Raw genomic sequence first — 21924 nt, forward strand, 5'->3', positions numbered from 1 at the left:
TGAAAGTCGTTGCGCAACAGGAGCTATTGATGGAGCAAACTCTTTACGACGTTGGACTTGGTTCAGTGACTTTCCTAGGTATAGCTTAGTCGGTCTTTCATTTTATTTTTTATTTAGCTTCAAATTTTGTAACTAAGTCATTTTATCTTTTGATTGTAGCTATGCGATCAATAGTGTGAGTTTCAGTGGTCGATATCCGACAGCATGCCACCAAAAAGAGAGCAGTGGCTGGTGCAGGGTCATCCCGAGCATCGAAGAAAAGTCGGGCCAAGACACATTCGGCTATAGTGAGGGAGACCGACACTCCATTAGTAGTCATCCCAAAAATTGAACCCATCATCACACTGCCGGCTCTGATAGTGATTCCTCTAGTTGAAGCGTCACCTTCTGGAGGGGAATCAAACAAGGACTATGATGTTGCGGTCATCATACCAGCATCAGTGAAGACAACTTCGGCTATAGCATCACTCCATTAGAACCAGCCACCACGGTGCTGATGGTAACTCGGGCATCCTTAATAGGGCCGACACTATCTCGGGCACCCTCAATGCCCGAATAGATGGTAGCCTCAAGTGAGCGACCACCCATTGAAGAGCGGGGAAAGGCACCAGCTATCTTAACTGATGACAGATCGTCGACAAGCTTCATAGTGCTCTTCGACGTTCGAATTCTTATAGGTGAGTCGGCCTTGGCAAATTCAAAATTAGCCAAGTGACTCATCGAAATTGTACTTCTCCCAACTAACAGGAAGAGCAGGAAGGATCGGATAGTGTCCAAGATGTTTTCATCTTTTTATCCGATGATGCTCCGTGTAAGTCGATACTTTACTTTTTTTTTGTCTGCTTTATCTGACTTGTCTTCTTTTCTTTTCAGATAGTACATGATATGCAGATATTGGAGAGTGGATACCAAAAAATTACTGACTTTCATCGAATGTAAATGGACAAAATTGCGGCCACCAATGTCGAGAAAACTGTAGCCACTAAATGGCTTCAGGTGGTGATTGAATGAAGAAAAAAGTATCAAGAGGAGAACTCTCACATGAAGGCAAAACTGGAGTCCGTAAGAGCCGAGTTAGAGTCGGCAAGGGGCGAGTTGCAATTGGTTCATGCTGAGTTGGAATTGACACAGCAGACCGTCAAGTCCCAGGAATCTCGGATTAAAAAGAAAAAGCACAAGGTTAATAGGCTTCAGAAAGAATGTGATGGTTGCACCAAAGAACTGGAGGAAGAAACAAAGAAGTATCGGGCCATCGAGGCAAGATTGGCATTGGCCGATGCAGAGTCGGCCTTCGCTAAGGAGGAAGCACAATTGGCCAAGGATGCTCTCAGTCGAGCGCAGGAGCAAGCCGCGAGGATTACAAAGAATCTAAAGACTTCAAAAATGAAATCCTTGAGGGTGGCTATATATCTTATTGTGTCGACTATGAAGACAATAGGGATGTGATTGAAAAATTATACTCGAACTTGGATCTGAGTAGTATCACTGTCCCTGCTTTGGAAGAAGAAGTTATGGAAGGGGTAGTCCCGACTGAGGAAGCTAAACTGGTTGCGCCAGAGTCTACTCCAGTTCTGAGGAAGCCATGCCTAAGTTGATCAGGATAGAGTCGGCTACTGTTGAAGGTCATAAAATCGGAGCTGCAGTCGCTACTAACACAGTCGAGGAAAAAACCAACTGGTGACCAGTGTAGATATTTTTTTTTTTTATAATTAGATAATAGTCCAACTTATTTTTGTAATTAGACTTTGGATTCAATTTTGTAATCCTTTGCTCATGAATGCAAAGAAAATTTTTTAATTGTTGAAAATTTTCTAAGTATGGAACTTCTTATCTGTCACCTTTTTGAACGTGATGTTCATCATTACTGATATAATCCAATATTAGTCAGATAATCGAATGATAATCAAATAGTTGAATATTAGTCGAAGTGCTGAATGATGATCGATAATTGAAGTTATAGAATTCGTCTGTTAGTCGGATACTAGCCAACTGAATTTTAGATACAAATTTTCTAAGTATAGTTGGATGTCAATCGACTAAACTTTAGGCATAGATTTTTCTATGTCAATCGACTAAACTTTACACATAGATTTTTCTAAGTATTTGATAGATGGAGGTTAGCTGAATATCCTTCGACTGACTAAAGTCGAGTCGATTTATTATTCCATTCAACCATGATTGAATTAGCATACTATTCTGCTTAGCCATAGCTAAGTCGGCATGTGTAGTCATTTGACTTGAGTTGGCATTCATAGTCATCTGATCGAAATTGGGTCGATATGCATTAGTTGATTATTCGTCGGTCTGATATCATTTTTGTAGATAGTCAAATATCGAAAAAAAGTTAAAATCAAATTATTCCATTTCAAGTGTATTGTACATGTGAACAACTTTACTAATAATATATTTTTAGATTATCAACATTCTAAATATGAAGAATAGTCATTCTATCGAGAATCTCAAGTCGGTATACACCTGGATGGAGTGTCTCGATCATCCTGTAAGATCCTTCCCAGTTTGAAGATAATTTTTTTTGATCCAAAAGTTTTAAAACTTCTACCTTTCTCAAAATCAAGTCTCCAAGACAGAAGACTTCAGTTTGACCTTTGCATTGTAGTATCGGGTTACTCTCTGTTGGCATGTTGCTTTTCGAATTTGAGCTTGCTGTCGAATCTCCAGGAGCAAGTCTAAGTCGGCTCTTCGATATTCGAAGTTACTTGACTCTACATACTATTTGACTCTCATTGATGGTAATCCAATCTCCACTGGGATCACTGCTTCTGTCCCAGAGGCCAAATTGAATGATGATTTTCCTATTGAGATACGAGGAGTTGTCCAATATGTCCGTAAGATCGGATATGATTCTTTCATCCAAAGGTCTTTGACTTCATTCAATCTGATTTTGAAACCATGTAGAATCGTTTGATTTGTCATCTCTACCTCACTGTTAGACTGTGGATGACCGACTAAAGTGACTTTGTGCATAATATAAAATTTTGCATAAAATTTTTTTAAGTTCTGATTGTTGAATTATCAACCATTATCGATGATGATGGTATGTGACAAACCAAATTTGTATATGATTGATTTCTAAATAAAATCTTCTATTTTACTTTCAGTGATCTACGTCAGGAGTTCGGCTTCCACCCATTTGATGAAGTAATCTATAGTGACCACCAAAAATTTTTTCTAACCAAATGTTGGAGGGAAGGGACCGAGTATGTCGATTCTCCATTGCACAAATGGCCATGGTGCAATGATTGATGTCAACTGGCTAGTCAATTGATGTTGTATGTTGGCATATTTCTGATATGGCTCGCACCTCTAGATAAGCTCAGCTACGTCTTTCTTCATGGTGGGTCAATAATATTCTTGTCGTAGAACTTATAAGCTGACAATTTGCCCCCCAAGTAATTTTTACAAATCCCTTCATGGACTTCTAGGAAAGCATAGTCAGCATCTGTAGGTCTCAAATATTTAAGCAGCAGAAGGGAGAATGATCTCTTATAGAGTTGTCCATTCATCAAGATATATTGCGAGGCCGTTCATCTTAGTCGTTTGGCTTCCGAAGGATCTCCAAGTGAAGTTTCATCAATCAAATATTGGATGATTGGATCCATCCAACTTGGTTCATCATTTATTTGTAGCACTTCATCGACCTTATCAATATTCGACTATTCGAGAAATTCGATGAACGTTCGATCGAGTAAGTTGGATGAACTAGTTACGAGTCAAAAAATGCATCAGCTCGAGTATTCTCCATTCTTGAAATATGAGAGATCTTGAAATATTTGAAGGCTGATGTGAGATCTTTCATCTTTTGAAGGTACTTCATTATAGTCGGATCTTAGGCTTCAAACTCGTCCTTAGCTTATCCAGTGATCAGTTGTGAATCAGCGAAGACCTTTAAGTTGCCTATGTCGAGCTTTTTAGTAATTTTCAAGCCAGCTAAGAGAGCTTCATATTTGGCTTGATTATTTGATGCTTTGAAATTAAATCGAAGGGCATACTCGATCATGATTCCTTGAAAATTGGTAAGAATGAGGTTGGTTCCGTGCTCTTGAGTGTTGGATGCTCCATCAACATGTAGCACCCATACTGATGCATACTCAACCTCAGAACTCTCAATTTATTTGGACTTGTCGTCAGGTTTGTTCTCATATTTATCATTGAATATAGTACACTCGATGATAAAGTTGGCTAAAACTTGTGCCTTCATTAATGGTCGAGGACGATATTGAATATCAAACTCATTGAATTTAGTTACCCACTTTACCATCCAATCGGAGGTATCAAGTTGGTATAGAATCATCTTCAAGAGTTGGTCTGTCAAGATGACTATCAAATGTGCCTGAAAGTATGATCGAAGTCATTACGTCGATATTATCAGAGCATAAATCATCTTCTCCACTCTTGAATATCATGTCTCGATATCGTGGAGTACCTTGCTGGTGTAATAAATTAGTCATTGAATTCGATTTTCATCCTCTTGGACAAGCACCGAACTGACCACCTTTACGGTAGTTGCCAAATAGAGATACAATATTTCTCCCATCTTTGATTTTGTGGGTAGTGAGAGACATGTCAGGTATTTTTTTTCAGATCTTCGAAAGATTGTCAGTATTCATCCGACCATGAGAAGTCCTTCATTCGCCGCAAGAGCTTGAAGAAGGACCGACTTTGAGATGAATCGGCTAAGTGTGGCAATCCTTTTATCGAGTTGTTGTATCTCTTTCTTGGAGCTGGAATGCTTCATGTTGACGATGGCCTTTATCTTCTCTAGGTTAGCTTCGATTTCTCATTGTGACACAAGAAATTCAAAAAATTTTTTGGTAATCACTTTGAATGCACACTTGGTCAGATTTAGTTTCATCTGATATAGTTAAAGTGTGTCAAAGGCTTCTTTTAAGTTTCGAATATGATCAAAAGTTTTAACACCTTTTACCAGCACGTCATCGACGTAGTCTTCCATGTTACATCCGATTTATATCTTGAACACCTTGTTGACTAACCATTGGTAAGTCGCTCGGGCTTTCTTTAAACCGAATGGCATCATTTTGTAGCAGTAGATGCCTTTATTAGTTGTGAAGGCAGTATGCTTCTCATCTTCGAATGCCATCCAAATCTGATTGTGGCTCACAAAGACATCCATGAAACTTAGAAGTCGATGTCTCAATGTCGTATCGACTAGTTGATCAATCTTTAGCAAAGAAAAACTATCTTTGGGATAAGCTTCATTTAGATTGGTGTAGTCAATGCAGATTCATCATTTTTCATTGATCTTTCTCATCATTACTACATTGACGAGCCAATCGAGATAGTTGGCCTCTCTTATGAAACTAGCTGCGAGAAGCTTACCAACTTCTTCATCGATGACCTTCTATCTTTTAGGGACAAAAGATCTTTTCTTCTGCCTCACCAGTCTAAATTTGGAGTCGATGTTTAATCGATGAATTATTACTTCCAGAAAAATCTCTGGTATGTCGATTGCCGACCAAGCAAAAATATCGGCGTTTGCTCTCAGTAAGTCCTCCAGCTATTTTTGCTCTGGATCAGGTAATTATGATCCAATTTGAATTATCTTTATAAGGTCATCTTTTCTTAACCGGATCAAAACCAATTGCTTAGTTAGCTCATCCTTTTTTTTATTTTCTCTTTGATCTAATTTGTCAATCGACAAAGGGTTTTCAGGTTTACTGCTTTCGACAGAAACTATAAAGCAGCATTAAGCTAGTTGTTGATCCCCATGCATTTTTTTAGCTCCACTCTTTATCAAAAATTGAATCAATAAATGATATGTCGATACCATCACTCTCAATGCATTGAGTCTGGGTCGTCCAAGTATGGCATTATAAGCTGAAGGAACTCAGACGACCGTGAATGTCAAGAGGATGGTGCTTTATCATAGATCTGTTCCTGTATTTAGTGAGATAGTAATTTCTCTTTCCACATTGACTGAATCTCTAGTGAAGCCGACCAATAACATCGAGACTCTTCTGAGTCAGTCAGTCGGTAGTCGCATTTGAGAGAAAGTTGAGTAAAACAAAATATCATTTGAACTTTCATTATCTATCAAGATTATTTTTACATCATAATTTGCTATCATCATTGAGATAACAAAAGCATCATCATAAGGAGTCTGTATTCTCCAAACATCATCCTTCAAAAAAGAGATTATATTATTATCAAGTCGTTGCTTCTTTACAGACTCTTCTTTGGAAGTTACCCCCCAGTCTCTTAATCGTCCAAAAATCATGTTGATAACTTTGGCCATTGGTCGATTGTTGATCGCTTTCTCAGATTGTGGCTGAGGTTATCGATCAGTAGAAGGTTGAGTTGGATAGTCTCGTCAAAACTTTCTGAGATAGCTCGTCGAATTAGAGCTTCTATCTCATCCCTGAGTTGAATGCACTATTCGATATCATGATCATGATCATGATGAAACTAATGGTACTTTTTCTTGTCGTAGCTTCTTGTTGGTGCTTTCATTAGTGGGGGGTGATGGAGGTACTCCTCTCCCTCAATCTCCATTAGAATCTATACACGGAGAGTAGAAAGAGGAGTGTAGGAGTCATACTTGCTGCCGTAATTATTCAATCTTGGACTCTGTCGGTGGGATGAAGCTGCCTTGTTGGTTGTTGGCCGACTTGATTCAGTCGGAGCTCCACTTTCTTTTATTTCTTTTTCTGATATTTTTTTTTTATTTGATATTAGTCAGAAGTACCTTCATCTGTATGAATATACTTGTACGTGTGCTCCAGAAGTTCAACATAAATTTGAGAAAGAGTCTTATCTAGGGAGTAAGTTAACCTAAATTCTCTCAAATCTCTTTTTATGGCCAAGATGGTCATATCTTCGTTGAGGTCCCGAACTTCAAGTGTGGCAGCGTTAAAACGTGCCATGAAGTCTCTCAGTATCTCTCCTTCACCTTGCTTGATGGAAGAAAGACTGTCGGATATTCGCAATACCTTTCGGCTGGTGCTGAAGTGGGCCATGAATGAGTATTCGAGCTGCTCAAAAGAGTTTATGCTCTCCGATTGAAGTCCAAAATATCAGGCTCGATTAGCCTTCCAAATGGTAGCCAGAAAGCCCATACATAAGAGGGCATCGGTTGCCCCTGGATCATAATGAGAGCCTTGTAGCTCTCCAGATGGTTAATCAAATCGATGAAGCCATCATATGGCTTCATTTATGGCATCTTGAATCAAAATGGGATCGGCTCATTCAAAATGCGCTAAGAGAGAGGTTGAGCAATGTGGAAGTCAAGATCGTTGGAGGACCCTCGGCCATCCACTTGGAGTTGGGCGAGTTAACAGTCGATCTCCTTAAACTTGCATTCATAGTCGTCGAGCCGTCATTGCTATAAGAACCCAGGGGTAGTCCACTGAAGAACTTGATCGAGAAGTCGAAGGTGAACATAGTCTTTTTTCCTTCTTGATACTATATTGACATGAAGGAGAAGTTAGTGCCGAAAAGGAGATGGCTCGACATGATGAGAATGTCAAGACGGTCGTCATTCTGGAGATGGAGAAAGAGATCGTCATAAAGCATGGTGACTGTGTCTGGATGGCACTGTATGTGCCGTCGGCTCCTCTGCCACCGATTGCTGTTGCTACTGTGTTTGTTGCTATTGGAAGCTGTGCACTATCTCCGTCAGTACTTTTATTTGCTGCATTAAAGCAGCGAGTTGGGTATCTGTAATGATAATGGGATGTGAAAAACTGGGCTCTGCCATTGATAGTGGAGGAGGGAGATCTTTCCAATGGGAAGACAGCCTGATGGAGCTGGTGGAGTTATTTTGAGCTCTTAATTTTATCATTGTTGGATTCGTTCCCATCCTATCTGGCACGCTAATCTGTTGCGGCTAATACCCTATTAAACCTAGCTCCAACGAAGAGAAATCTGCAAAAGAAGTCCACAGTTCGAAATTAAATTCAGAGGGGACCCTTCAATGCTTAAATCAATAAAGAGTAGTGAACAGCAGATAGAATTTTCAAAGTGATAGAATATCAGTCCAAAAGTGTCTTACCAATACTGTTCATTTTTTTTCCTTTTATAGACGAGCTGTTGGTAACCGTTTGTAATGGTTAAGCACATGGGTCCCACTTATTTTGGAATCATGTGATTGTGGGATGGGTAGTTAGTGTCTACTGATAATCGTGTATGTTGTCGTTATACGCCTTCCATACTGGCAGTTTTCAATATGCCGATTATATGTCAATAATTTTGATGTGCCGACTGTATGTCGGTACATATGGTATATCAGCTGACCATCAGTTGGTTATTCTGGCGTACCGACTAGTCAGCAGTTACTATAGTTGAGGTCCAGGGTGAAAGTTGATCAAGAATCTCTAACTATATGTCAGTGTAATCGATTGATAGTCGGACGTTTTACTTGTTATACCAATTGAGAGTCGGATAAAGTGTTGTAATTGAGCTAGAACTCATTCTGTAGTGTAGTTTTTATGGTCCATCACCAATCACTGATATATGGTTGATTGGCCGACTGTAAATCGGAGGGAGTAGATTCAATTGGTCCAACAATTATTATACATAGGTATCTACAACGCCTGGGTCAAACAGGTACTCCTTGTTTTTATTACTCCCCATATTTTCTCATTTTTTTGCCTCAAACGTTATCCGGCTCTAAGCATGATTATCAACTTCAATTTCATGTGATTGGAGTCTACCCTTTTTTCTTTTTCTTTTTCTTTTTTCTTTTTGGCTTTTCTTCAACATTATTGTACAGTGGTAGCTACCGTTTCTGCTGTAATCATGGGAGCTGTGACAGCTTTGTGCAACATATACTTTGTTCTTTGTTGCTCCCGTAGTGCTTAGTAAAACAAGCTTTTTATCCATATTAAAAAAAAAAAAAATCCCAACAACGCATTGGCGGATGCAAGTGGTTAAATGTGGATCAATTGATTCAAAAAAAATATTATATATATATATATACACATATACACACATTAGTAAAAAAAATTAAAATTATCTCCATTGATTTTATGAATTTATCTTATATCTCATGTAAAATTTTAAAAAATAAAAAATAAAAAAAAAAGATCGTATCAAAAAAATAATTATGACATATATTCTCTTTCTTTAAGGACTCACATATCCTACCTGTCTCTCTTTTTCCTTCTCTGACACTATTTTGACCTCTCCCCATTCTCTCTCTTTTTTTTATTAATTATAAATTATTTATCTTTTAATACTCTATCCTAATTCTAGAAATCAATCTTTTATATTTAAGAGTGTCAATCCTCTACTATGCACCATTTAATGCGATGCATAGCACAATACATCTATTTCACGATGTATGGCCGTACAGGGCCTTATGGGGTTGCATGTTGTGTGATGCATATTGCGCTTGACTGCATGCAGCTGTCCATCGTACAATGGACAATGTATATATTATTTTTTTATAATATTTTTATTATAAAAAATATTTAAAATATTATATATTATTATTTTTTATAAATTTTATTATTTTTTAAAAATAATATTTTATTATTATTATTATATTTTTTTTTATCTATTTATTTTATTATATTAAATTTATAAAATAAAATTTTTAGATCTGCCACCGGTGACACCACCGTACGACGGTGACTATTTGAAAAGAATAGTTCGGGAATCGGGAGAGTGCATTTTTCAGATACTAATATGCGATATTAACAAAAAGGGGCAAATACAAAGAAACTTATATTTAATTTGAACGAGTGCCAGAAGCTAGGGTTCGAGGTCTAATTCAAAAATTAAAAGTCCTCTAGGGGATAATTCATGGAGAATTCTATCAAAAAAAACAAAAAATGGAGAACTGACAATATTTTTTAGTTAAATTATTATTCAAATTATGCTTCAGTAGTAGAATTAAATGGAATGTCATACTCTACAAATTAATGATTATGGTCTTCTACTGTGAATTGCGCTATTTTTTTGGTACATTATGCAATTTGATGTTGGTCTTTCCTCACGGAGCAATCTATCAATTTAACTGGGTACCACGTAAAAAACAATTGCTTGTTTCTTTCTTACCTTCCATCTAATTTACCATTGCGTTGAGCCTAAAACAATTCATAGTTAATGTTGCAGGATAGTCAATGACAGTTCTCTTGGTATAGAGGATTCATTTCCACTTAAATTATTTATTTTGAGGAATTTAAACTAAGTTTACTTCATCTTCATAAATTGATTGACCTCCTCGATGTATATACTCACACCATATAACTGTGGATCCCTTGACAGGTAACCGCAGAGGCTATTGCACCTAATCGAGACACTATAACAACATTTAGCCAACCATGCATGCTAAGGTTCAAAAGTCTGCCTGTTCGATTAATGCGGACATGTCTAATGGGAATCCCTCTTTTAATGGGGATATGCACTGAGAGTCAGAAAATAACCATAGAAATATTGAGATATAAGGAAACCAGTCAGAGAACTGAGGCTATTAGAGTGAGGTTAAAACCGAGGGCTGGGACAACTGATCTACCACAAGTATATGCAGCAGAGATCTTCATGAACTCTCAACTTCCATGGGGAAAAGAATTGGTATACAACTGGAAGTGGACGTTCTACGTGTGGACTTCACTTTACATGTACATTATACTTCTGATTCTCTGGTGCGGCTGGTTCAAACCATTCTCTCTTATAAGGCATGAAAGTTTTGTAGTGGACCAACCTTCCGAAGGTGGGGAGGATATGGCGGATACTTACAAAAAGGATGATGAGATCTCTGATGAAATGTCTAAAATCATAAAGAGATGGCGTGAGCGGAGGAGCAAGAGGAAGGCTCCATTACCAGAGATGCATTTGCCAGATCTTATTGAGGGTTCAGCTTCAAGTAATGTAAGAGAGACAACGGAAGTTATTGAGGATTGTAGTGACTTTGAAGAAGCCTCCGAATCTTCGGAATGTGGTGGTGGTTATGCGTGTAAAAGCAAATGATCAGGTTGTATTTGAATGTTGTTGTTTTTGTAAATATTGTTCCTTACTAAATGCTAATTTTTCCATTAGAAAAAGGTTTCTTTTCTGAATTATAGTATTTGTCATTTTTCATAGAATATAATTAAACAACAAGGTGCCGTAGGCTGTTTAGTGAATATATTGAATATCCGGATGGCATTTGCAATAACATAAAGCACATAGATACCCATATTTACAAAAAGAATGATGAAGCAACCTCGTAATCGCCCGATATATTAATAAAAATAATTCAAACATATTACTTAAAAAGAGTTATGACATTTTGGAAGTTCACTTACCGCATGCAACAAAGATATATAGATTCTGCAACATCAAGCACTGCTGGAGAAAATAAAAGAAAAAAACAACATACATCGAACAACAAGAGAATCCTATAATAGCTGTTAGGATTTGACGCCTCGAGATTCAGCCCACATTGAGCCCACAGCGAGGTTCGCGGCGAAAAACGGAGTCCAACGAGATCAAGATCACCTGAAACGGAGCTCGGATGGAGAAGATACGAGCTTATGAAGTCGGCACGAGAATCGAGGCGGTGGAGGACCGCCGGCGGGCGGCAGCGGCCGCAGGCGGCGGGCGCGGGACGCGCGTCCCAGGCCCGCGTGGGACGCGGGACCCAGGCCCGCGCGAGATGCGCGACCCAGGCCCAGGCCCGTGCGGGACGCGCGACCCAGCGGCCTGCTGGCCCCTTGCCCCGGTCCACCGTGGACCGGGTGGTCCACGGAGCGGTCTGTGGACCGCATGGGCGTTTCTCGCGGTCCGCGGCACTATTCCATGGACCGGAGTGCGATCCAACGGCCCAGGTGGCTCCCGGTCTTGATCCGACGGTCCAGGGGGTTTTTGGCTTTGTTTAGGATTCCTAATCCCTCTCTAATCAAGGTTTAAAGTCTCGTTTATGCCTTTAAAAGGCCTGAGACGAACAGAGGAGGTGTGGTTTTGTGTTTCTCGCCGTACGAAGGCCGTACGACCCCGAGAAGAGAGAGAGAGGCGAGGGCGCTGTGAGAGAAGGAGCAGGAGGCTTTGGACAGCGTCGCCAGACTCTTCAAGGGTTCAGAGGGGTCTCCAAGAGAGAGAGAGCTTTTGTGAGGGGAACTTCAGATGAGAGAGAATTGAGTGTACAAGGGTTGAGGTGAGGTCTCCTCTTGTAAAAATTTTCTTTTTCATAGTGAAGTTTGCATGCCCCGTGGAGGCGAGCCCTTTTGTGGCTGATCCACGTATTTTGATTGTTTTTCCTTTTGTTTTGTTTCTTCTTTCTTCCTGCTGTATCGCGTGGTACTGAAAGGATTTTGGGAGGTAGTGTCCTGACCAGACATCCACCCAACAATAGCAAATTGTACATTTAACTCCTAGTTTGCCATCTGCAGGGAGATATACATATGACAACATTGAAAAGAATGAATAAATCTTCTGATCATTTCTTTTTGTACACACAACATACGAGCTTCTTAGATGACAAGAAGCAGAATATAAGGGAGCAACAAGCCCAATAAAAGAACACCACTCATCCACTCTCCAGCGATCTAACAGAACCGCATCCAACAGCTCCATTAACCTATCCTAGGGACAGACCCCAACGCAAATAATAGATCTCTGCCTTAGAGACAAGCTAGAGATACTTAAAAAATTCAAAAAAAAAAGAAACTTAAAACAATAGGAAAAAAGGAACAACGGCATAACTTGGAACTCTAGCATGAATTGAATGATTGTAGGATCAATAACCGGATTCAAAACATATTTTTTGCACTCCAACAAGTCTTGTAGGATCAAAAATAAGTACCCTTTCAAGAGCATCAACTATAGCTCAAAACAGAATTCTTAATTCCTGTATCACTAATAACACGAAAGAAAGAACAAAAAGAAACTAACACCCACCTCAGTTACTCGAAAAATTTCCAAAAGAGGCTAGATTGTTTCCAATTTTAATCCCTGCAGAACAACTCACCACCGTTAAAAGAGGAATCCGATCTCTCCAAGAATTCAAGCACCATTGGACATGGAAATCATTCAATCAATTTAACCAAAAATTTGATAATAAAATCATATTACATCTTTATCAACCATAGACATTAAAGCCACCCAATAACCGAAATCCAAACCCAGCCACATCAAACGTACAAAACCTCCAACCTTTTGAACAAAACAACAGATGACACAAAATTTAGACCAGCTCCTATTACACCGCACTAGATAGGCATCTCATGACGGCAGAGAGGGCAAAGGTGACTTTTCTCTAGCCACCGAACGAGGCAGCCACCATGGAAGACATGCTTGCAAGGCATTCGCCTCACCTCCATCTCGAACTCAAACTCCTCCAAACATATCGAACACCTGTTCTCTTCAAACTCACCTCCAACACCATTGTACTTCACCACCTCCAGCTCCTTGATTGAAGCCTCTGATGCCGGAACACCACCAAAGTCCCTCCTCCAATTTCTTGATCAGAAATATTTGTCACCTGCTCAACCATCTCGTGCTCCACGTCGAGCACCAGACGAGCCATGTTGCGGATACGTACATCAATGGTTAGCTCCAGCTCTTGGACCCCAAATTTGACAGCGATTAGGCCTGCATTGGCAGCATAGTTGGTGATCTTCTCCTCCCAGAACCGCTGTGTGTTTGTATCGTGGTAGCCAACATGGGAAAGGATTTCACGGATCATAGGATTAAGACCTTGTGGATCCACCAAGTGGCCGAGATTCAAGGAAAAATCAGAGAACTCAGGCGGGCAGGCCAAGCTTTCACCTCCATCGCTGAACTCGTAGACGTGAAGGTGGAGGTTCACAGGGGCCAATAGCATTGCTGATGCCACCGAATTTCTCCCCTTGAGCGAAGCACTGACGTACGTAGTAGTGTCGCCGAAATTGAACGCCACCGTCGCCATGATCGTCGTTTGGGAGAGAGTCGATCGCTATTGCTTCTTGTCAACTCCTCTCTCACGCCTCCAGTGATGCAGTTGAGTATCCAAGCTTTCCGTGGAGAGCCGAGGAGTTCCCCTTGGATTATTTATATAGGGGTGCTGGGGTTTCAATTTTACCCAATCCTAATCGGATAGTGAATCCCAACCTGAATTGGAGTAGGACTCGTCGCCTGGGCGGACTTGGTAAAAGTTCGAAAGCAGTCCAAACGGTTATTGCTTTCGTTGCCTCCTAATCTGAATTGGAGTGGGACAAGTCTCCTAGGGGGGACTTGCCGGGTTTAAATTCTGAGCGTGTCGGAGATCATTTGGGAGCTCGATCGATTTATGTGTGCAATTACAAGAAGAAGACGAGCAAGATCAAGCGGCAGGAGGACATGGCCGGCCACCTCATCTCTGCTGTCCCACCTGCGACCATGGGTGTTCTCCCAGATCCACTCTGTTCCTCTCTCTCACATTCCCAATCCGTTTGTTAACTAATCTAAACCTAGTCCGATTTATTCCTTTAAATTTTTCAATCAGATATTTATATACAAGAGAGCTTAGAATTCTGCTCTACGTCGTCTCTCGCTCTTTGAGATTTCTACAGCGAGGACGAAAATCTCCGAAGCTTCCTCTAATGGCGAGTTTTAGGGAACGACCTCTTTCTCTCTCTGCATTTATTTTACATGGTTGTTCATTTGTCTGTTTGGTGTAATGGATTTAGGTTTTGTGCATGGATGAAACCCACGAGCTCCGAGGAGAACTTGATGTATTTGCATCAGTGTTTTTGTGATTGGGATCTAGGATCTTTGAGTGATCTGAAGAGACTGAAACATTTTTATCTTTATTTTAGTGTTGTAGTGGTTGTGCTGAGAAAGATTTAATCTTTTTTCTGCTTTTGTTTGGAAAATTTTTTTTTTGAAGAAAAAAATTGAATCTTTTATCATGAGAACAGACCATTCCATGCCAATATCAAAACATATTCACAAGCTCTACCCTTTTGCTGAATGAATAAATAAAATGCAGAACAAGTTTTTGTTTGGTAAACTTGTTCTGCATTTTATTTGTTCGTTCAGCAAAAGAGTAGGGTTTATAGATATGGTTTGATATTGACTTGGTGTGGTCTGTTCTCACAATAAAAGATCTAATTTTTCTACATGATATAATTTTTTTTATATTTTTATTCACATAGATCTGGGTTTTTATATTTTTATATTGTATTGTGTTTGTTATTGTATTGTTTGTTAAAGTTTTTTTGGTAAAAATTTTATTTGTGAACAGAGGATGAGAATTTTGCCTCTGTTTGGAGTATTTTGTATGTGGAATGATATTTTAATTGTTCTGTTTCTTTACCTGGTAAAAGTTTGAATCTTTGTCACTCTCTGCTTGGTGGTCTGCAGATTTTTCCATTTCTGGGTTTGTATTCTTTATTTGTTTTCTTGAACTTCTGCTCCATTACCCGGAATTATGCTGGATGGAGTTGATGCAAATGAGGCTACAATGTGTTGAACTCTTCTAAATTGAAGCGAATCTATCTAACACCAAAATCTCCTAGGGGTTCTCCAAGCCCTGTGAGTGCTCCAAGGGTGGGCTTGGACTTCCTCCTATTGATGATTGTGTGGAGCTCTTAGGCGAGCTGTTGTATGATAAGTGGGTGGATAGAGAGCTCCAGCAATTGGTCCTTGTCTCAGCAGAGATTTGGATCTGATGATGACAGATTGTTAGGGCAATTAAATTGTTTTCAAGATTCACGGTCGGCCAACCAACTATCTATTGGTTACGGATGATGGACCATCAAAGCTACACTACAAGATGAGTTCGATTTAATTATAACACATCATCCGACTTTCAATCGGTCTAATAGGCACAAGCCGCTGACTATCAATCGATGAGCCGTTTGGCAGTTGGCAATTCTCAATTAATTTCTCTGGCAAACATAATTCAACTATAGTGACTCAACTGACTTTATAGTTTATGGCCAGTCGGTTATCAGAATCGCTGACCGATGGCCATCTGGATTTCTATGGTTACCGACATATAATCGGTACTGTCACGGCCCAGCCCATAGGGCTCTTGGGCTTGGCAAAATTTGGAGAAGCCCAAAACAGAGCCCGACAGGAGGAGGAAGACTCCTAACCGGAGTCTTCTTCCCCTCCGACCCCGGTGAAATCGGACCCATGGAGTCCAGCTTAGGGTAGGATAGCTCCCCTATAAATCCTCCTTTCCTCCCTTAAGACTCTCCACCGACGATCTTTGAGCTTGATCTCTTGATTTCTTCCATTGAAGCCGTGACCTCTCATACTTGTGCTCGTCGGAAATTGGAGCCGACGACGCAGCTGAAGCTTGAGGTAAACCCTTCTTCTCCTTCCTCTCTTCCTTCCTCTCTTTTCCATGGCTTCGTGCACCCTCTCCAGCCTTCGGGATCATCGAAAAATCCATGAACAAGGTGACCCCTGTTTTGCTCTGTTTGGTCGGGCCATCTTTCTCTCTTTTTCGACCACCGGCGCTGCCAGTTGCAACGTCTCACGCTTAGGATAGGATCCTTGTCTCTCTGTCACTCTTCCATGAAGGTCTTGGCCGCCGGTGACCGGCCAATGATCGAAAAATAAAAGAAAAGCGACGGTACCCTATTTTTTTGATTTTTCTTGACTTCTTGCTGGTCGAACCTTGCCGCCGGCCATCCTTTGCCCCACCGCTGTCAATCGTCGCTGTCGGACCTCCGACCGTGCTGCCACCTTCATTGGAGTCGAGCCACCGAGCCCTCTCTGGTCCTTCCCCTGTTTCGGCCCAAGGGAGGCCGCGGGAAGAAAAGGAAAAAGAAAGAAGAAGAAAGAAAAAGAGAAAAAGAAAAAGAAAAAGAAAAAGAGAAAAAAAAGAAAAATAAAATAAAATAAAATAAAATAAAAATAGAAAAAAAAAGAAGAAGGAAAGAGAAAAATTTTTCTCTCTCCTCTCCCTCCTTTCTCTCTCTTTCCTCTCTCCTTTACATTCTCTCTCTATATTTTCTCTCTCTAAATTCTCTCTCTAGGCCTTTCTCTCTCTTTATGGATTTTATCTCTCTAAGATCTTTCTACTCTCTCTCTGATTGCATCACAGACCCTAGAATAAATTTGAAATAAAAATATGATGATTTGAGATTGCTCTGAAATTCATGCAGTAGATTTGATTCCAGCTCGATCTTATTCAAAATTTATAATATTTGATTCATATTGAGTCACTTTGATAGGACCTCTGATGATCTCGATCATGATTATCTTATCTAAAGGATACAAAGATTCTCTCTCTACTTTCTCTCTCTAGAATTTTCTCTCTCTTCATGAATTTTTTCTCTCTAAAAGTCTTATGGATCAGTGGAGGATTTTGATACTTAGACAAATCCTAATTTTGGTTAATCCTAAGAGAGGTCCTAGATTTGTGTTATTAGGATCGATTATCGGTAATTTTCTTCATATATGATTTTTATATTTGATCAGGGTTATGAAGAGATACGATTGTCTACATAAGATATCAAGTAGAATATTTTGTTAGAAAAATTTATAAATCAAAGAAGAATATTGATTTCTATGCTCGAATTAGTCACCGATAAAGGTAAGAATCCCTGTACATGATCACTATTATAAATATGCTATTTTACTGTTGGTCTTGCATTATTGATTTTGCATCATCAGATTTGAGATCGATGAATTTATTATATCTGAGATATTGTTATTTGATTTTGAGCATGAGTATGTTATGTCAATATATATGTATCAGAGATTGATGGCATGATTATATGGATATGACATATCTGAATTGATCATAATGTAAGACAGAATTGATTTGATGAAATCAACACATAATGATCAAATGAAAAGAAAGAGATATATGGTATGGACTAGCCTTGTCATGTGGAACAGTCGGTCAAGAGCTTATGCATGGGACAGCCCGCTAGAAGCTTATGCCTGGGACAACCCCCACTGGCTTACAGGTGGATTAGCCGGCCAGGAGCTCATGCCTGGGACAGCCCGCCAGGAGCTTATGTCTGGGACAGCCTCTCACGGGCTTTCGTACGTGGGACAGCCGGCCAGGAGCTCATCCTAGGACAACCTTGAAAGGCTTTTTAAGTGGATTCAATCCGGATGATGACTGAGGTATAAACTTGGATAGTCCAGAGTCAGAAAGAAAATGTTAAAAATTATGTGATTATGAAAAGAGAAATGAAAGGTAAGACATGAAATAATTATTGAATAAAAGTGTTTCACCTGTTAACATATGATGATGCATCTATTTTAACAAGATAGTAAATTTATAGATGTTTGCAGTATTCTGAATATTGAACATGAGATTTTGTATTTTATTGCTTATTTTTATTTTTAGATTATATTACTATATCAGTGTGATATGAGAATTTTTACTGGGCTGTAAAGCTCACACCCCTTCATCTTTCATTTTCTTCTCAGAGTTACAAGATGCTTATGATTGGCTATGGCTTGGATTTATGGGTGAGCAGAAGGATAAATAGAGTGTTATATTATCTGATCAGAGAATTGAAGAAATTTAAATTGTAATTATGCAAGGTTTTATGAATTATTATTGAAATAAATTGTTATGGATGTTAAGGTTGTAACGATTTAATTTGGCCTTGCATATTCTTTAGGGCTTGCTCTAAAGAGTGTGCGGCCATCACGTATCCGATCCGGATGTTGGGTTCGGGGCGTGACAGAATGATATCAGAGCTTAGGTTATGATCATTGGAGATTACGATATAAATGATTAGAATGTGATAGAATAATATCAAAGCTTAGGTTTAAGTCACTAGGGATTATGAAGTGATATCAAAATTTTATGCATGATCAATAGGATGTGACAAAGTGATATCAGAGAATATGATAGAACAGTACTAGAGCTCAGGTTTAAGGTCACTAGAGATTGTCATATAAGCGATATCAAAACTTTAGGATTATAATCAATAGAGTATGATTGATAATATCAGAGTTTAAGATTATGATTATTAAAGGTATGATAGAATGATATTAGAGTTTAAGTTATGGTCACTAGAAAATATGATTTAAGTGATATTTGAGTTTAAGGTTATAATTATTCAGAATTGTAATTTTAGTGATATCTGAACTTAGGTTATGATCATGAGGAACATGATAGATATAAAAGAGAATATTCAATATTTAGATTTCGAATCAATAGATATTAAGATGAAATTTATGCATAAATGGCGTATGATGTCCATAATAAAATTGACGAGTTATATCTTGGATTTCAATTAGTAGGGTGGCCTGAATATAAGAAGAGTTGACCCTGGAAGGAAGTGGGAGGTATTGATATGTTATGTTGAGTATACTCGATGATTTTGGAATGCTAAACTTATATAGACGAAAATCATGATAACTTTTCTGATTTTGATGTTAATTATCTGAGCATTTCAAATTTTAAATTTATCAGAAGGAAGTTAGGATATGGTCTAAGAAGAAATTTTATCATATGAGAGAGAAATATTTTTGAACACTGAACCTATAAGAGGTCATATATGAAACTCAATCTTAGATGAAAAATATACTTGAATTTTATTATGAGAATATGAGATACATATTTTGGTGAAATCTTTGGTTACTCAAAATATCATATTTTGAATATGATTCCTTGATCTTTCAAGTTGCATTGAATTTCAAGTCAAAAGTTTACTTTTCTAAATGGATCAAAAGTATTTTGATATTGTTGTTAAATTAAAGAAAAAAATTTATTTTGTCAGAGTATGATATACAGGTTATGATGAAATCTTTAATAATTCGTATTACTATCTTTGGATTAGATTTTTTTTAATTTCTTTTGTGATTGTTGAAGATGGTGAAGTGTATTAATTATTCAAGTCAAAGTTTGGATTTTTTTAAAATTGAACTAAGACATCTTGCTAGTGTTAAATTTTGAATGACTTATACAAAGGACAAGATTTTGTATGGATTTATTGATTAATATTAAGGGTTGTGATGAAGGGAGCTCTATAAGAAATAATCAAGTTGATTCTACTTAAGGATGTTGGCTTGAGTTCTTCTAATTTGTCAAGTTAGAATTAATTCTTTTAAAAAAGAAAGATTGATTTAGAAATTATTTAAATAATTGTAAGGTAAATCTAAGGTTAACTCCAATTGATTCTAGACATGTTGGATTCTTGAAGAGTGATGAAGCTTATGCAATAATTTCAAACATAGGAAGTGGATCAAGATTTAATTTTTATATGTTATACCCAAAGGTAGTAAAGATAAAGAAACTTAAAATTTTATCTTAAGTCTTATATAAAATTTGAAGGGTGGGATCTATCCTGGATTGATCTAACATATAAGGATATTTTTTTTATCTTTGATAGACTTATATAATTTGATAAATTAAGATCAGAGTGCGCAGCAAAAGCGTGGTGGATTAAATTGATTAGAAATATTAATCTTTTAAATTAAAAGATATTATGATAAAATATATTAGTTGTAAATAAAAAAGAATTTTATTGATAATGAAAGGATGCTATAAATTTTGATCTAATCTGATCATAGCCGGATAATTTTTGTCAGTAAGTTGCTTCATTGTAGATAATACCAAGAAATTCTAGATGTCTCAAGTTTATTAAGAGCTTGATAGTTCTGATATTACTTCAAACTTAGAATGTCCTAACATAGATCTCTTTTTTTAAAAAAAATTTAATATTGTTACTTGGACTGATATAGAAGATTGAGGTTTTCTTAAGATGAGAGTCTACATATAAAATTTGTTGGAAGGTCAAGAGAAGAAAGAAATCAATGATTGTGAAGAGTGCCCGATGTTTGACCTTTATTTATTTTTCTATCAAGGGTAGTCTGAGATAATTATGAATTTTGAGTGGAATGTATTAGACAAATAACGGTGGTATATTAATACAAGTCCAAAATATTACAGTTCTTCAAAAAGTTGAGAAATCAATAAGAGGAGATGAATTTAAAATTTTAAATAATTTTTATTATAACATAATCATGAGAAATAAATAATATATAAGACATTATCGTAAGCTTAAGAATGACATGAAGAATGTATATTTTGAAATATGTATCTCGAACGACATAACTTAATTTCGAGGATGAAATTATTTTAAGGAGGAGAGATTGTCACGGCCCAGCCTATAGGGCTCTTGGGCCTGGCAAAATTTGGAGAAGCCCAAAACAGAGCCCGACGGGAGGAGGAAGACTCCTAAGCGGAGTCTTCTTCCCCTCCGACCTCGGTGAAATCAGACCCATGGAGTCCAGCTTATGGTAGGATAGCTCCCCTATAATAAACCCTCCTTCCCTCCCTTAAGACTCTCAATCGGCGATCTTTGAGCTTGATCTCTTAATTTCTTCCGTTGAAGCCGTGACCTCTCGACTCATGCTCGTCGGAAATTGGAGCCGACGACGCTGCTGAAGCTTGAGGTAAACCCTTCTTCTCCTTCCTCTCTTCCTTCCACTCTTTTCCATAGCTTCGTGCACCCTCTCCGACCTTCGGGATCGCCGGAAAATCCATGAACAAGGTGACCCCTATTTTGCTCTGTTCGGACGGGCCATCTTTCTCTCTTTTTCGACCACCGACGCCGCCAGTTGCAGCGTCTCACGCCTAGGATAGGATCCTTGTCTCTCTGTCCCTCTTCCATAAAGGTCTTGGCCGCCGGTGACTGGCCAATGATCGAAAAATAAAAGAAAAGCGGCGGTACCCTATTTTTTTGATTTTTCTTGACTTCTTGCCAGTTGAACCTTGCCGCCGGCCATCCTTTGCCCCACCGCTGTCAATCGCTACTGTCGGACCTCCGACCGTGCTGCCACCTTCATCAGAGTCGAGCCACCGAGCCCTCTCTGGTCCTCCCCCTATTTCGGCCCAAGGGAGGCCACGGGAAGAAAAGGAAAAAGAAAGAAGAAGAAAGAAAAAGAAAAAAAAGAAAAAGAAAAAGAAAAAGAAAAAGAAAAGGAAAAAGAGAAAAAAGAAAAAGAAAAAGAAAACAAAATAAAATAAAAATAGAAAAAAAAAAGAAGAAGGAAAGAGAGAATTTTTTCTCTCTC

At 38.5% G+C, this 21924-nt stretch overlaps 1 protein-coding gene across 1 annotated transcript; it reads left to right on the forward strand.

Annotated features, from left to right (window-relative positions):
* Window positions 1-7479: 7479 nt before the first annotated feature.
* LOC105035364 (uncharacterized) lies at window positions 7480-10998 on the forward strand. The gene is made up of 2 exons (XM_073260032.1): window positions 7480-7691; window positions 10245-10998. The coding sequence occupies exons 1-2, from the start codon at window positions 7480-7482 to the stop codon at window positions 10948-10950; spliced, it is 918 nt and encodes a 305-aa protein (XP_073116133.1). The 3' UTR covers window positions 10951-10998.
* The last annotated feature ends 10926 nt before the right edge of the window (window positions 10999-21924 follow it).

Source organism: Elaeis guineensis, chromosome 6 (assembly GCF_000442705.2).
Source record: "Elaeis guineensis isolate ETL-2024a chromosome 6, EG11, whole genome shotgun sequence".
NCBI lineage: Eukaryota > Viridiplantae > Streptophyta > Magnoliopsida > Arecales > Arecaceae > Elaeis > Elaeis guineensis.